The 18,143-nt window shown below is 39.1% G+C and overlaps 1 protein-coding gene across 11 annotated transcripts in view; it reads right to left on the minus strand.

Moving 5' to 3' along the window:
- Positions 1-335: 335 nt before the first annotated feature.
- Positions 336-18,143, minus strand: part of CDK19 (cyclin dependent kinase 19) — a 230,982-nt gene continuing 213,174 nt past the window's right edge. For 10 of the 11 annotated variants that reach the window (XM_043542809.1, XM_037894634.2, XM_043542807.1 and 7 more), the window contains 2 exons: positions 13,754-14,038; positions 336-10,024 (listed from right to left, as the gene is read on the minus strand). In XM_043542809.1, the coding sequence (XP_043398744.1) occupies positions 9,893-10,024; positions 13,754-14,038 (417 nt within the window). In that variant the 3' untranslated portion in view covers positions 336-9,892. Of the gene's footprint in view, positions 10,025-13,753; positions 14,055-18,143 lie in introns of those variants that run through there. The other variant, XM_043542808.1, reaches the window with a different exon arrangement.

Consider the following 18,143-nt stretch of genomic DNA (forward strand, 5'->3'; position numbering starts at 1 on the left):
CAAATACTGTGTATTAATATGACGCTCTGGGATTGCTATATGGGTATGGCATGTGTGGGGAGAACCACCACTGTTTAACATGCCCTTCTGTGCACCGAATGGTGGGGCACTCATGTCTCAAAGTGGACACAGTTAATTGAAAAGTTTTTTTACAAGACTTACATTAGCAAGCCATAGCTGCGCATGTGTACTGCATGTGCATAACACTGTCAGTGAGACTGGATTCTCTGAGATGAAAGCACAAAGCTAGTGTGTAAACATGACACACACCAGTCAAACACAGTTACAGCTCTATGAGCACACTGTGCAACAACAGACATTACTTGAAGCTATTGTTCAGGATTGTTACAAAGATTTTTTTTTAATATTCCCTATATTAACAGCACTATTTAATGGCAACCCAAGATATGTCCCAACAGGTATATTCACATTGGAATGTTTGTACATTTTCCTATTTTAACTGAAGTGATGGGGAATCATTTCTATGTTTATGAGACATGACAAGCTCCCCCCCAAATGCAGAAGGATGTAAACAGATATGGTCAATATAGCAGAGAACAGCATTTTGAAACCCCTAACTCTATGCAGATATTCATGCATTTATGGTGGTAGAATCAGATACCAAAGTCTGCAACCTTTTTGCCATTGGTAAGTCAATCCATAATTGGGAGATGAATTCTTTCTGCTAAATGAGTGTAATTTGCCCCATAGTGGATTGTTGGCTATTAGGTTAAACTGCACACTTTTGCCTTTGTACATTTTACAGTTGTGATGCTACATCTGGAAGAAAATAAACATTTCCCACTTAACCTCAAATGTTTTCAAAAAGAATTAGCTACTTCATAATGCAATGGTCTGATAAGACCTGTAATCAGCTGCAGCAGAAGCAATGCCAGCACAAGCATCAGGACAGCCAAGAGAAAAAGCCTGATTTCTTTTGATGTCTCCCCGTTAATGAGTGACATTGAGTTCAGATGACAAATTATTCAAAGCTTTGCTTTTCCTTGTGTATCACTACCAGATCCTGGTAACACAATTAAAATACATCCTGGATACATAGTTGGAAATAGAAATAACTGGGATAGATTTCATTATACCCTAGGAATTTACGTACTTTTATATCATTTTTGAAAACTGGTGAAAAACTAGTAAGAGTGCTTATGTTGTATCGCCCTAGTAACAATGCTAAGCTCTGAGAATTTCTGAATGTCTCACATCGCTACCCAGTAGACTGGATGGTCACATGATGTTGGTAGTGGAATTTTGAACCTTTTCACCTCCAGGTCTCTGTCTTTAGTCAGGAGTGATTTTCTGTTAAAACCTATCTGATGGCTTTTCTGTGGCTTATATGAAATGAGCTGATGACCTAATGATTATGTGTCCACATCACATATGTAACTTTGCTGGCAAACTCAGGATTGAATGATCACAGAGCCTGAACAACCTCTCATCCTTAGAGGTCATCCCTCCAGAACAGGGGTGTATCAGCCTGACCATATGGTATGTGGAAGTTTGTACTGTTGCCTAGTCTATAGATAAAAGAAGAATGTCAGACTCCAGGGCTATTAATCTAGCCCATCATTAGCATTGCATTCACTAACAAAAATCAACAGAATCCATACTCCATTTCCATCTGTTCTTTAACATCCCAAAGAAAGCCAGAGACCCTATTTGTTAACATGTAGAAGTATGTTCTAAAGAGATTAATTATAATTATTTAAAACATTTCTTGCAATGCTGCCCTTGAATATGCCTTAGGACTCTCACTGAAGCTCTATGCATCAGAGACCAAGATCAGGCCTGTAATCAAAAGCTTGGCCTCCTACATTTACTGAAGCTATCAGTAATAGCCAGCATGTGAGGCAGTGTAGTAATATCACTGTAAAAGTGTACAACTAAGCACTAATTTTAGACATCTCACGTGCCCTTCCTGCCTTTTCCACATTCTTTTCCTTCTAAAGGTTTACATTTGTAATGGCTGTCAGTTTGAAAGTTCCCCTGCTGAAGTAATTTTCAGGTTAATTAATGAGGCTACTTTACAACATAGTGTGCATCCTCTCAGTGTTGAACTGTTGCTTTATGCAAAGTGACCTAGATTTTGGGTTGTTTTTTTAAAAAACTTAGTCTGGAAAAGTCAGATGACATTGGTTATTTCCATTACTGTATCACACAGAGTGCCTCAATCAAGATTAGGGCCCCATTGTCCTGGCCCTGCATGTATACATTACCTACGCTGCTTGAATTCTCAGTTTCTTGTGGGATGGAGAGAGTATAGAACATATCATTATGATTACATTTCATATCATAGGTTCTGTGTCTTTCAACAGAAGAAATCGGAGGGTTTTTTTAAACTACTGATTCAAAGATCACATTTAAAAATGAGAGAAGAGTCCCTAGCTAATTTGTTTTAGTAACTTTCACTGCTAGTTTAGATTTACATCCACAGAGCATGACTCCAATTTTGCAATGACGTTACTGGGGCAAATAGATCCCTTGTTTAACAATTGATTTCAGGCATCAATTTGACTCATTTTGTTTTAAAATGTACCTAAAATGCATTGATATGGAATGGCGCCTAAAGGAAACATAGCCTCTGGAATGCTTTGCTGCCTTATTTCATTCACAGACAAGAGAAGACAACATTTTTAGCCACATGTTGTGAATGCACATAATAAAAGTATGCAATTTACACTTTCTTCCAAATTCTGTATCCTATTTAAGCGATTCCAAAGAACACAATCTCACATATAATGCTTTCTCACAAATACTGCACATGCATGCCAGGATGTTTATTTTCAAAGCCAGAGACACTGATCCTGTGATAGTGTTTTCATACAATTATGTTAAATAAAAATATTATGTATGCTGGCAATAACCATCAGATTTTAAATGTTGCCAGAATGAGGGATTATGACTTTTAAAAACATTTACTGTGGATATTATTGTTGCAGAAGAATTCTGGGAATAGCACAGTATTTTAATAGGCTGATTGTATCTAAAGTCCCATTACTCACATCCTTCACAACAACGTCAGTTGTTTCAATCACTATAATTGTTGCACTAATAAATATTTAATTCATTAATGAAAAAATCAATCCCTGCAGTGTCTTGATGAAACAATAAAATATTTTTCTTTCTGAATATTAAAAAATGAATCACATTTGCTGACCATACATTGCTCTGTGTTGGAAAAGAAGGGCATGAAGTTCACTTGCACGAAAAACCAATGTCTATTAAGTAGTATTTCAGGTCAGCGTTATCCTTTGTTGGCCTCTGGAACAATGCTAAACTTCTGAGTTTATCTAGACAGATTTCAGAGTAACAGCCGTGTTAGTCTGTATTCTTAAAAAGAAAAGGAGTACTTGTGGCACCTTAGAGACTAACCAGTTTATTTGAGCATGAGCTTTCGTGAGCTACAGCTCACTTCATCGGATGCATAGCATATCGTGGAAACTGCAGAAGACATTATATACACACAGAGACCATGAAACAAAACTTCCTCCCACCTCACTCCCCCGCTGGCAACAGCTTATCTAAAGTGATCCTCAAGTAGAGCCATTTCCAGCACAAATCCAGGTTTTCTCACCCTTCCCCCCCCCCCACACACACACATACAAATTCACTGGGGGGGGGGGAAAAGGGTGAGAAAACCTGGATTTGTGCTGGAATGGCTCTACTTGAGGATCACTTTAGATAAGCTGTTGCCAGCGGGGGAGTGAGGTGGGAGGAAGTTTTGTTTCATGGTCTCTGTGTGTATATAATGTCTTCTGCAGTTTCCACGATATGCTATGCATCCGATGAAGTGAGCTGTAGCTCACGAAAGCTCATGCTCAAATAAACTGGTTAGTCTCTAAGGTGCCTCAAGTACTCCTTTTCTTTTTATCTAGACAGAGTTAATAATACCTAGCATTTCTGTAGTACTGTACATTTTCAAAGTACTATACAGAAACTAACTAATCCAGAAACCACTACTGTGAGTGAGATACCTTTAATCCCCATTTTATAAATGAGGAAACAGACAGAAAGGAGCAGTGACTTTAAGGCCACATGGAATCAGTAACAGAGCCAAAGTGTGAATGCAGGCCCCTGACTCCTAAGTCTGTGCTCATTCCTCCAGACAACACTGCCTTCCACACTCCCCTCTGTCAATATCTGTAAAACCATCTGAAGTAACAATTTATTGCCCTTAAAGTTTCAGCCTGATTTTCTGTTCAGAATGTTTAGAACTTGTATCTCTGCAATCAGCAACAAATATTCTCTCTTTAAGACACTTTTTGTTGCCTCTCCTTTGCTTTGGTGCTAACTCTTAGCATGAGCTTGTCTCAGCTTTAAATACTGTCTTTGCAGCCTTTACCCATAAATGGCTGGATGCTGCAGGGCTGATTCTTCTTTAGATCATTAGTCTTAAACTTAGCTCTTTGACACAGAATGCCAGACCTCAAAGGCTGGCATCCAACTTAAGCACACTGCTGGGAATGATGAATGATCTCTGAGACAATGCTGTACATTCCAATGTACCAGGGATTTTGAAAGGCTGCCGCTGCACTCCACCAAGTACAAGTAGAAAAGGAAAAAAACATAGTAAGTGGTGTAATGTAGGCAGAGAATCCTTTATATAACCATGTCTACTCCCACCGGCTAACCAGCCCTACTCTCATCAAGAGGAATAAACATAACCACACATGTTGTAGCCGCTTGGAATGCTTGGTGAAGAGATTCCTATACTTTGTAAATATCATCTGGAAAATGTTTTGGGATCCTTCTAGGTGAAAGGTACTACACACTGGAAATGCAAGTCATCAGTGCAGACACAAAGTCAAAGAAACCTCTTTGATAGCGTGCATGCATCATGTTAAACCTAATCCTTTGATGTATCAGGGAGGAAGAATCAGTCAGAACCCTTTATCTGCTAGAAGCCAGCAGCTTAGTGAACATGGGCATAGCATGTTCTTACCTTGTTCTAAAGTTACAACAGAAATTCAAGCCTCTGTTTTAGTGTCAGTTGAGAAGCAAGTGGGTGGCAGCCATTCTCTCACACACAGCTGGGATGGAGAAAATGGGTGTAGTTTATGGAAAAGCCAGTATAACAACCATCTCTGAAAAACTGACTCGTGGAGTTATAATATGCAAGCCAACAACGCACAGAAAATCACCCTGAAAAACAGAGCTGAGTTCCCTAGTTCATGTTCTCCAATCTAACATGCTGTCACCCTAGGCACTTGGGAGAATTATATTCAAAGATAGCCTGGATATGGGATTGGAGGGTGGAGGGTGGTAGGGAAGGTGGTAAGCACGGGGGCTTAGTCTCCAAATGCACAGCTTTTCCAGAAGACAAATATATAAAATCACCAGGTTGGTAGTTTTATATTTTTATAAGTGGTATCCAAGCTGCATGCTAAATCACTTTAGAGAGTACACCAAGCATTCCACCTGTTTTGTTTTTCCATAAAGCTTCATTCTATTACCGTACATGCAAAACACGAATACCCTCTTGGGTATTTTAAAAGGCTATAATTCCAAACTGGAGGCTTCACAAGATCTGTTTTGTGTGGTTTATGATATCATAACATCTGAATACAATTACAGGTTGCAACTCTGCAGGATACATTTTGCTTCTTTTGTAACTCAAAGTCTGATGTTCACAACTTCCCAGCACACTTCTTTGATTTGAACCTTTTATTATTATTATTAAAAATGTATATTATTTGTATTAAAAAAATTCACACTGAAGCAAAGTCAATTCAATTTCATGACAACCAGGAATATAAAATAAATGCAATGAACTCATAGTTCAGTTTTAACAGTCATTTCAAGAGCGACATGAGGAGAACTTAAAAGCAGCAACTCTTAGCTCTAGAATGAGAAACAAATATTTTGTTTTGTGTTTTTGCAAACCCATCAGCATGGGTATTGCTGTATGTGGCCACCAGAGAGCTAAAGTAGCAAAGCTTTGTGGCAGCATGAAGAGCATATGCAGTAATCTACAATAAAAACTACAAAAATGAAGGATACTTGCATGAAATTATTAAAAAAATAGCTGAAGAGAAACAGACACACTTCCACCAATAGTAAACATGGGAGAATACAAACTAGAACAATTTGAAAAGTGTACTACATTACATATATAAAAGTTCTTTAAATTGCTGTTAAAAAGGACAATTTCAGTCCACATTTTGTGTAATACTTTTTAGTGTCTACACAAGACAGATTTTTAAAAAAATTAAATAGTATTAATTTACTACTAAATATTTAGGAGATAACAGTGCATTAAGGATTTTTTTTTTCATATAGTAATACATATCGCTCCTGTGTGGCGACACTTGTAGAAGATTACATATGGCCTTATGTACAATACATTTATTTAATCCTAAAACAATTCTTTCCTTAATGGTGTTTAAGTACCATTACTGAAGATTACGAAGGGGAACTAAGCTTTAATATGTTTATATAAAATATTAGACATATTTGAATACTTCAAGCTACCCCCACCCTCCCCTCAGAATGCTCTTCCCTCCCCACCCCACAAAAGATACAGTGTCACAAATACAGTGCAGGACTCGCAGCTTTCACAATATTCTTCCTTCATTGTGCAGTTTGTGCTACATAAACTTCACCAATGTAGACTATGCTGCTAATCCCATTCCTCACTCTCCTGTCTTCTCCAAAAATGAGATGAGAAACATTGCAGGATGGTATTTGACTGTCCACTGTTTCACCAAGGGAACAGGAATGAGAAAACAATCAAGTTGATGTCACTTTCCATTTCTAGTTACCAGTGTGAAATACCTTTCTGAGGGCACACAGAGGTTATGGGTAAGGTCAAAACTGTGAATAATAATAAGTGTCAATTACCAAAACTGCACAGGTAGAAAAATATACATGATCCTGGGTTCCCATAACATATTACATGATTAACCTCTGAAAACAAAGAGCATTTTTCCTCATGAAATTACCTCTGAACAAGTCTCTCTCATGTTGGCTCCCATCCACCCTGAAATTCACACATAGCTCACCAGAAAAGGCCAAATATCCAAACACCAACTGACAAAGAGAGAGAAAGCGAGCAAACGTGCACAGTAAACATTTTTAAGCAGTAACACTGCTTTTATTTATTCCCCTTTCTACTTTTATTTTGAAGGCAATGGAGGAGTTAGCTCAGCTTTGCACGTGCATAGAAGCTGCAAGGGGCTAAAGCACAGCAAGCAATTTAGATCTAGAAAATACAGAATTATCTATTCAGTTTAGACAATGGTGATAGCAGTCATTCTAGGGGATGGAAGCTCATTGAATTAAAGCACATTATAATGCTGTGTATCTTTGCACTCCACACATCGATGAACCTACACTATGATTCAGCTTTGTTGACACGAGTCCAGCTTAACTACAAGCAGATTTTTGTCCCCCTGCCACCATCAATAATTTGATAATGAATCAAAGGAGATGGGAGGGGGACCAACATTAGACAATTATGTTACAATAACCAATGGTGTTTTGAGAGGACAGAGGGATATGAAGAAGACAGGAGACAACGATCAGCACATCAGAAACCTGGTATCCAGAAAATTGGAAGCCAGTCACAAGAATATCCAATAATGCTGCTGTAGGGCAGGGGCAAAATTCTCTTTCAGGCAGACATGGGCTCCCATTGACATCATTAAGAGGTGGGGACTTGCATCTTTTGAGCCCAGATATGTTGCAAGCAGGTAAAGAAATTTACTAACAATTAAAATCACTTCCTGCCAACTAAGATACTCAGAAGCACAGGACATGTAGTATCACAAAGAATAAAGACGGAAAGTATTCAATAGGAGATGATTTTGTCCTAATAATAATTTATATTTTCCTTCAAATTGCTTCATTTCATGTTTATCGTTTCTTGCCCATTCTATCTTCAGTCACTTTCCAGAGAAGCCTGGTGCCACTGGCAAACGGAGCAAAAACTTGTGGCAGCTGGTTTGGCCAAACCAGGTTTCCAACTGGTCATAAAAGCAAAACATTTTTGAGAGAGAAAAAAAAGCATTAAAGGTGACTGGGAACTCACTCTCAATGGAAATACTTATTACACTCACTGGGACAAAAAAACAGAGCAAACATATCTACCACCTGCCTAGTTTGGATCACAATTTTAGTGTGGAATGTATAGTGGTTATGTCTAAAGTCTTGCATGGATTCAGGATAGAACACAACTAAACATGATATCACACTGTGTAGTGTAAATGTCCGTAATATGCATTGCTTAAACATAATTTGCTCCTTTCTTGACTTCTTCTCCAGCAATCAATTAAAAAAGACCAGTGCTGCTCATACAGCGAGGAACATTCTAAAGTACATGAATGTCTTTCCAGTTTTAGTGCAATCAGATTCATCAGCCTTATTTCTAAACACAGAAGAAAAATGGAGCTGCTCCAAATTATACGTTACGTGTCTTTGAATAACTGTGGCTCCGAAAATTGGATAATGATCCTCCAATTATGCTTGTGAGCTCTAATTATTTACCTGGGATAGACTGCCAGTAACCCATCCGCTTATGGTCCTTAGGCACAATCACAACATGTTTGCTCTTGGGAAAAAGAAACATTTCAGTGCAACCAAGTGCATCTGGTGCAACTAATCTGGATTAATCACAGCAACGTGAAGAATAAAGAATTTGCGTATTAAACATGAAAAACAAAGACAATTTTCAACACGCTCTTCAAACCATACAATAACGTCTCTTAAATTTGATGATCTTATATAAAAATGGACAATTATTTGTTTTTTATTTTATAAATCCTTTAAATTTTTGTCATCTTTATATTTAGATAATTGAGTCAGGGAAACTGACAAAGAGAGACTGCATCAGAGAAGCCAGATATATAAAGCTCCCATATATATGAAAGAAGAGGGTTTTTTTTGTTTTGTTTAGTTTTGTGTTTTTAAACAAGGACTAGTATAAGTCATCAACCACATTCTCTCTTCTACTGAGATCACAGGGCACTAAATATATTTTCCTGGCTCTTTTGGATGCCCAGCCAGAGAAGACGTTCCGTTACACTCCATTCCTCTGTTCCCGTGGTGCTCCGAAAGCATCTCCTTTTCATGTACGTATCATGCTTTAGTTTAAAATAATGCTTAATTCAACACTACTCAGAACATGGTCATAATATGTATGGGATTCAATATGAAAGATTTAGGAAACATTCACAATCTTCTGTTTGGTGTACAGTCCAGTACCATGAGTCACATTAGCTGCTGCAGAGACTTGGGTTGGGTTTTTTTTGTTTTTTTTCCCTAAGACGTCGCCTGAAAACTAGACTAATACAAACAGAATAGTAAAATACTCTGGAACAGTAAAATTTGCTGTTCTTGACATCCATGAGGAAAACAGTAATATCCTGTGAAAAAAACATAGTGCTTTTAAAAGGTGCATTATACCTGTATAGCTAAACTGGTTTGCCTAGTATAAAACTAACTATATACAAGCTTGAAAGCCTGGGAGTTCAAGATTCTAAAACTTTAAAATCCCATTGAAGAGTTTTGAAAAGATAGATTTATGGCAATCACTACAACATGAGAAAGGTGCACCAGGAATCCTTCAAAAATTCCAATGGTTAAAGAAGTTAAGTGCTGGGTTCAGATCAGACGGTTTCATTAGAGTTACCACAAGGGAACACATGCGAGGGAAGCACGCGGGAGGGAGGGGGCACTTCACAAGAATCTCCTTTATGGCAATAAAGAAGGAACAGAGTCATTGAAAAAAAATCTTCAGTAAATAAAGTTTTCCTTTTATAATTGTGAATTTTAAATCTGTATCACAGTTTGCATTTTTGGTTCTTCTCATTGTTAGGAACTTCATATTGCTGGAGTCTTTTGACTTTTAGTCCATTCCTTTCTAAGCGCAGTCTATTAGGTCTCAGTACCTATGAGACTGATGAGACTGATGATACTGAGAGCTCTGTTGAGATGATGTGGAATAGCCCATTGTACTCTGGGACTGAGAAGATCCCTGAATGTTGCTTTGGTAACTGAGGCGTGAACTGGAGTGCTGGAGAAAAAGAAAATGGAAAAGAAATTAAAACAGCCTGTTAGGACAATGTTGCAGGGAGCTTTTCAACTCTAAGAGGCTCATTCAAATCAAAATGCAGTGAAAGTGACTGAACAACATTCCTCTTTAAGGGCCAACAGTATGATAATTAAATCATTATTATCGATATAGCACCCGAATGGTGTTAGGTGTTTGACAGGCATGTAAAAAGACAGAAGTTACAATCCAAGACCATTTTAAACTGACTTTGAAGTGATCGAGCCCCACTGCTAACTCCTAATCTTTGTTGTTTCTTAACCCCATATCCGACTATCATGATTTATTTTTAATAAATATCTATTTTTATTTGTTATTTCTATGCCCCTATTAACTAAATAACAAATATAAGTGACTGCCAGCTCCAAACTTTCATTCTCTACGTTGCGGGGGGAGAGGGGGAGGAAGGGGAGAGATTAGGTGTGCTAGAGAGGCAATGTACTCAGTTCCAGAGGAGATGGAATAAGAGTAGGTAAGAGATGGGGGGATAGGACTTAAAAGACACCCCAACATCTGACTGGGGAGAGACTTGTTGATAAGTTCCAATAATAATATCATTCTAGAACACGTCTCGATTCCTATTCTGGTGCTCCGTCTACTAAAAACAAAGACATTTACACAGAGATGCCAGTGAGTGCATGTGTGCAAGACCTTAATATTAATTCCCTGAATTTGTTCTTTAAATTGCCAGATTTGTGTAACAAGATTTCACAGACACAGAAAAAAATGTGTTATTCATTAATCTTAATACTTTGTACGGAACAGATCTCAGTGAAGATACATCAGATACGTTAAGAATTTCAAAATACTTGTACAGTATTTTGAAGATTCATAACAAAATAGTGACTCAAGCTGTTCATGCCTTCCAGTTTCCTTGCCAATAATCAGTTAAGACCTGGTTGTATGTATCATATCATATAATACATTGTATAAAACATATGTAGCCTTTTTCATGTAAAATATTTCAAGATCCTGTATAAATGATCAAATCTGGCCTTCACACCAAATAAATGCCTGTCTACCCCTGGTCTTAGACTTTGTTTTACACAGCTCTGATCCTGTTGCCTTAACACAGGGGTGGCCAACCTGTGGCTCTGGAGCCACATGCGGCTCTTCAGAAGTTAATATGAGGCTCCTTGTATAGGCACCGACTCCGGGGCTGGAGCTACAGATGCCAACTTTCTAATGTGCCAGGGGGATGCTCACTGCTCACCCCCTAACTCTGCTACGGGCCCTGCCCCCACTCCAGCCCTTCCCACGCCCTCCCCTGAGCCTGCCATCCCCTCACTCCTCCCCCTCCTCCTGCATGCCATGAAACAGCTGACCGGGAGGTTCAGGGGGGCGCTGATCGGCAGGGCTGCGGGTGGCCAGGAGGCGCTGGGAGCGGGGAGCTGATGGGGGGCTGCTGACATATTGCTGTGGCTCTTTGACAATGTACATTGGTAAATTCTGGCTCCTTCTCAGGCTCAGGTTGGCTGCCCCAGCCTTAACATTTAGCATCCAGGCATTCAAAAAGAACAAAAATAAACAAATGCTCTGTCACCAGCTATGATAAACATTAATCTAGATTCCACTAAGAAGATAAATAAAGAATTTGGGCTGGAGTGCTGAAAAAATGAAAGGGTCAGAAAGTTAGACAAAAAACAAGCAACCAAGAATTACAGTTGTCATTCTTAGAAATAATGAAGGATGGCTGTGATTAAATAATATAAATGATTTTTCATCACAGATTTAAATTCAGAAGCTAAGTGAGCCCAAAACCAAAAGATTTTTCCGTCTAATTTTGAATTAAATCTAATGGAGTAAAATTAATGCCATAAGACTAAAAGAATGCATTTAACTAGGCTCTGCTTCCTTTAGTCCCACAAAAGAGAATTTCTGTTTTGACTCTAGATTTGGACAAATAGCAGACATTCCATTCTGGATATAAGACAAACAGTCAGCTAGAAGTGAGAGAGAGAGAGAGAGAGAGAGCCACAGATAGCTAGATACAAGTGTAAACATGGATAATCAGATTGTACTGTTTAACAGCTGATTTAATGGGAACATACAAATAATTAACAGCACCGGGGTCAAAATAAAGCCTGGAGTGGAGGGGTCACTAAAACAAATGGCTACAGGCTGTGCAGAAAAGAATCACAAGAGCTACATTAATTTTCCCAAAAGGTAAGACTTAAATCAAGAAAATCCTGTAATGGGAAGGCTTGCCTAGAACTCCAAGACACCCTGAAGGATCCCATGGTCAATAACATCAAATGCAGCACAAAAATCCTCAAAAAATGGACAGAAACAAGCCAGCCATAAACAGGGACTTTCCGAGACCTCAAGCCACTCTGGAACTTTTCAAGAAAGAAATCTGAGTTGTTGTTAGTCCTAAATTGCCATCACCACCTTTAAAATCATTTGCAATAAAGAAAGAAAACTAGAATGGAAGGAAAATGTCTAGCATTCAGAAATCAATTATCTGGGGAGGTGGTTGATGGGCTAGGAAGTCAAAGCAGCTCTGGAGTAAAAAGAAAGGTTTAAAAGAGGCTGATATGAGTCTTTATCAAGATGATGTCTTACTAAAAGTATCCAGCAACAGCATTTAGAATCCCTGCAAAAAACATAACTTCAAGTGATATCCAGTCTCTTCTCATTCTGACATATTTTCAATGATCTTTTGAGATAAGAAACAAAGCTTTGTTTTCAGGTGTATTTTTAAAAAAATGAAAAATATTTATCTGGTGAAGCTCAATTAATCTTGTCTGAAATGTTCACAATCTCCCCAAGTATTTGTGAGTTTGGTTCATACAATGCTTTGAATTATTTCATGTATGTCGCTTATTCAGTGGAAGAAATATTCTAATTCTAGTAAAGCAAGACAAATGTGCAGCTTCAAAAAGAATACTGAAATCATTGTTTTCATTTAATATATTCTGATGTTGCTAATAGTGAGAGCATGCTGAGAGTGGAAAACAACAGACCAGTTTATTGCAAATAACCCCCCAAACCTTTCATTTGAAGATTCACTTTTGAATTCACTCACAGGAAGCATTTTAGAGATAAAATGGGAATCACCATTATTAGAGTGTCTTGCTTAAGCATGAAGCATACTGAGTCACCTACAGATCTACGTTATCGCATCATAGAAGTTGTTGATCTTTAAGACTAAGAGAACAGTTGTCAAGGTATTAAATGAAACAATAGAATATGACTTTCCCATCTATCATTATCTCATGGAACAGAAAGTGGCAGGAATTAAATCAAAGAACCTGTGCTGTGGACTCAGCATATTTTTCTAGGGCCTGCTTCTCAGACGGGATCAATCCTCTGAAGTGCTGAGTACTCTGGACCCAATCCAACAAAACTGACTTCAGTGGGGTTACTCACATTCCTAAAGTTATGCACATGTTTTAGAATGATATTGAAATTCTGAGAACAAAGGAAACACTATTGAAATCTATATAAATACCAAAGAGGGAAATAAATCTAGAATGAACTTTGATACAGTGAAATGGTTTTTAAACTGAAGCAGAATTAAAGTCCACAGTTCTAGCAATATATCAGAGCAAGCACAATTCCATTATAATGAACTTCACTTTCAGTAAATTTATTCTGTGGAAATATTTCACTATAAAAAAAAGAAAATTCTATAGTAGAATACACCATGCCCCGAAAATTAACTAAAGTAGGAACAATCAGAGTCTGTACCTGATAATCTGAAGGCATGACAGGCCCGCCTGAGTTAGTGCCTGAAGGCCCTATGCGTGGTTTCTTATTTGGAGGCACCTGACTGAGGCTGGAGTCCTGGCTGTGCTGGAGTCCTGCCCCAGTGCCGCCGCCGCCGCCACCGCCTCCTCCTGCGCCACCTCCCCCTGCAGTCCCGTTCGTCTGGGTACTGCTTTGCTGCGGCTGCTGCTGCTGCTGCTGAGGTGCTGCTTGCGGTTGCTGCTGAGGTGCTGGTTGTTGCTGATGTTGATTCTGTTGCTGTTGATTCTAAGAGAAAGTACAGCTGGGGATGGGTCACTGAATTATTTATCTCCATTTGGTATCACAAACTCTCCAGGACCCCTAAACCACAACGTGGGTGAGAACTAGCCACAGGACAAAGCACAGCTGGACTGTAGCGAAGAGACCAAAGTAAGTGAAACATTCTGTCCTCGATAGGCTGCTATTTGCTCCAGGTAGATATTTGTGAACTGAGGAGGGAGGGATGAATTTCAAAATGACTTAACTGTTGTGGGTTTGAAATTTCAGAATAGAATAAAATTGTTTGTGGTTCATTTTTAAAAATAAGGTGCACTAGGGGAAAAAAGCAACTTGAATGACCATCTTGTAACTCCTATCCCTAGCCAGCCAATCCAGATCAGCTTAATAATGAGAAGGCTGGAAGGAACCATCAAGAAAATGGTGGTGGTCACATCACGAATGGGTGCAAATAAGCTGCAGCAGGGCAGCAGTGGTGAGCAACAGCAAATAAAGTAATAATACTTTGCACTTCAATGGCACCTTCCACCCAACAATCAAAACAACTTTCCAAACATTAATGAAGCTTCACAGCAATCCTGTGAGGCAGGTGGCATTATCTCCATTTTACAGATGAGTCAATTGAAGCACAGAGAAGTGAAATGAGTTGTCCAAGGTTACATAATAAATCTGTGGCAGAGCTGGGAATAGATATCTCAACTCCTGAGTTACAGTGTTATGCTTTAACCACCTTGCAATGAGAGATATGCTGGGAACAGGGCCAAACACGGTGCCGTAGACACAGGGTCAGAGAGTCTTGGTAGTGGAAAGAGGAAGAGAGTTTGTTAGAGCAGACTGCCTGGAGACAGGGTTGAAGGACAGCGTCTTCTGGCAGTGAAAGGGCTGAAGGAAGGATCTGTTGGCAGAGAATGAGGGGAAAAGGTAGCTGAAGGGAGGGAGGGAGAGAGAGAGATGTGAGATAATTGAAAGAGACACCAGGGCCTGGTAGCAAATAAAAGGAAGGGGAGGGAGCCAGAAAGCAGAGAGAAAAAGGCCAGAACATATGGATGCAGAGTGTGGGAGCTGGAGAGCAAAAGGAGACTCTAGTGGTCTGGCAGCAGAGACCTAAGGACTTGAAAGAATGGAGAGTGGAGCGTGATAAGCAAGAGTTCCACAGATATCCAGCTGTAAAGAAACAGAACCATCCAGCACTGCAAAAGGTTCTTATTACCGGGCATCTATGCAGCCAAGGGGACTACAACAGTGACCATTTTTATTTGTTGTTCATATAAGATATAAAACTCTCTTTAGAGAAACAAAAACACATCTTTATTGCAGATTGAGTTTCACCAGCCCATAAATAAAAACTCTAAAATGTTGCTCAAAATATTTGAGCACTTTTGGGTAAATACTTAAAAACTTTATAAAATTTTAAACTCATTTCAGTTCTCCCAGGGTCTTGAGGGTGAGGGGTCAGCTTAACCAGACAACAATTTATCAGAGCTTAAATGTGGTCAACCTTTATGGAAAGCTTACATAATTCGCTTCCCATAAGTCATAGCAACCAATTGCCTTCGGTACAAACTGCTTGGCAGACTCACTAATCACAAGCTATTTAGCGTCTTCAAACTAAAGTGTGTATCGATTGCCATTCATCATGACAATGTCACAAGTTACACTTCAGATGAATTTCAAAAGAATGTATTTATTTAGGACTGCACAAAGGCTCATACTGTCTTGCATCTACATGGAGGGCTTATGTCTCCCTTTCCTATCTACTAAAGTTAAAAATATATCCTACTGCCTGTATGCATCATACACAGTCACATCCAGGTTCTATTTCAGCGGAGAGGAACAAGTTAACTTGTTAAGTTTTTTTTTTTAAATTAATGAAGTTTAACTTTAAAAAAAAAGAAAGAAGTTATTTATCTCACAGAGGTAGATCAAACCATTATTAAAGATCCAAATGAACTGCCATATTTAAGACCCCATTTGTATCACAGTGCTGAGATTGTCATTTTTTTCAATTAATTATTTGACATTTTGTGATTTTTGCATATGGGTGCTTGGGTCTGAGCTGAACCATTTTCACTATGAATCCCCACAGCTGCCACGTTGAAACCTAGGCTGCATGAAAAACTGGGGCTAATGGATTCCATGTTTTTTCTGGCTTTGGACAGGTGAGGCATGGAGATTACCTAGCTGTGTAGTGCAGCTGTGTAGTGCAGCTACTGTTCCTTTTGCTTTTGAAAGAGGATGAGGCCTAGTGTACGCTAGAAAAGTTTGCCAGTATAGCTATAGTGGCAACTCTCCTGCTGTAGCCGGCAGCTTATACCAGCACAAGAGTGTTTCTGCCATTACCATTTTTAACAGTTATCTGAATGAAGTAAGTTATATCAGTGTGGAGAATGAGGGATATAACTGTAATTTTGCTATGAATGTTATATGTACGTCAGTTTGCCTGCCTGATATTATTCTGTCTGACTACATGGAGTTGAACTTAGAAGGGGTTGTAAGGAAGAGCAAGCAGGGATCAAACAAAATAAGCTCTGGGTAAACAAGTTCAGAGGGACAATAGCTGGGCGATTCAATTGGTAAGATGCTTTTCCTAGGGGCCAGAAAAAAGTTACACGCTGTTTTGAGAAAGCCAGAGCCTAGATATCAAAAGGACCTTAAAGAGTTCAAAGCAACCCGTGGAGAAAGGAAGGGGTTGGAGGAACTGCTACTTGAGGGGAGATATTTTGAATTCAGCAGAGAATTCAGCAGCACAGTCTGCCCCAGTGCAGAGGTAAGGTTACCTAGATTGAGTGGAACCCTCCTAAACTTGCATGGAAAGGAATAAGTCTAGGTAAGGCCAGACACATGTACGTTTTTGTTGCTTTCACCCATTTCTCTGATCACAGTGTATCTTTGGGTGAATCAACAATACTTTTGTTTGGAAGGAGCTGTTTTGAGTCACTTTAATAAGTTGCTGGTCACAGGGTCCTGGAGGAAGGTTTCTTGCAGGTGCCAAATACATACAGTCTACTGTGTTAACATGGAAATAGGAGGATCCTGCCACCACAGAATCCAGTCTAAGAATGGTAGACCTGTGTGGTTACACCCAAAGAGGGGTAAGGGAGTGAAACCTGTCAGTTGAGGGGTGCACTCAAGAGGGACTGTAAAGGGATCTAAGGCACAGCTCGCTCTGTATCAATGACCACATGGTTGACGAAACATGTTGTAGCTTTGAGGTCCACTCTACGGTGGTATGAATGCCCACAGAGAGACAGGGAGAAAGCACTGATGCAGTTCACCCCATGACAACAGGCAAAAGCATTTACTTGCTAGTATAACTATGTCCACACTAAAAGAAAAGGAGTACTTGTGGCACCTTAGAGACTAACCAATTTAATTGAGCATAAGCTTTCGTGAGCTACAGCTCACTTCATCGGATGTCCACACTAAGGTTTTGGCTATATAGAAATGCCATCAAAATAAAGAAATCACACCTGTAACTGACATTACTATACCAGCAAGTTTCTAGCATAGATTTGCCTGAGTCTGGGAAGCAGTGCTGGAGACAAGGCAGATGCAACTCGCCCCCACAGGCTTTCAGGTTCATTTGGATCTTTAATAATGGTTTGATCTACCTCTGTGAGATAAATAACTTCTTTCTTTTTTTTAAAGTTAAACTTCATTAATTTAAAAAAACAAAAAACTTAACAAGTTAACTTGTTGATCTCCCCTGAAATAGAAACTGGGTGTGACTGTGTATGACGCATACAGGCAGTAGGATATATTTTTGACTTTAGCAGATAGGAAAGGGAGACATAAGCCCTCCATGTACTGCTGCTACTGTAGGTCTGAGCTGGCAGGTACTGGTGCAGTGGTTTCTGGTGTTTTGAAATGGTTGTGAACTGTTAAAGGTTGTTAAGTGGTTTAACCTTTTTTTAAAATGATGAATACTGGCAACCTGCGACTGGGAATTTGTCTTTTATTGTTTTTCCAGGACCAGACCTGCCTTACAGGGTTGCTGTGAAGCTTTACTACTGTTTGGAAAGTTGTTTTGATTCTTGGGTGGAAGGTGCCATTGAAGTGCAAAGTACTGTTACTGTTAATATAAATTACTGTGGCAAACAACAAGCTTTAGTAA

This window comes from Chelonia mydas, chromosome 3 (assembly GCF_015237465.2).
Source record: "Chelonia mydas isolate rCheMyd1 chromosome 3, rCheMyd1.pri.v2, whole genome shotgun sequence".
In the NCBI taxonomy this organism is placed as follows: Eukaryota; Metazoa; Chordata; order Testudines; family Cheloniidae; genus Chelonia; species Chelonia mydas.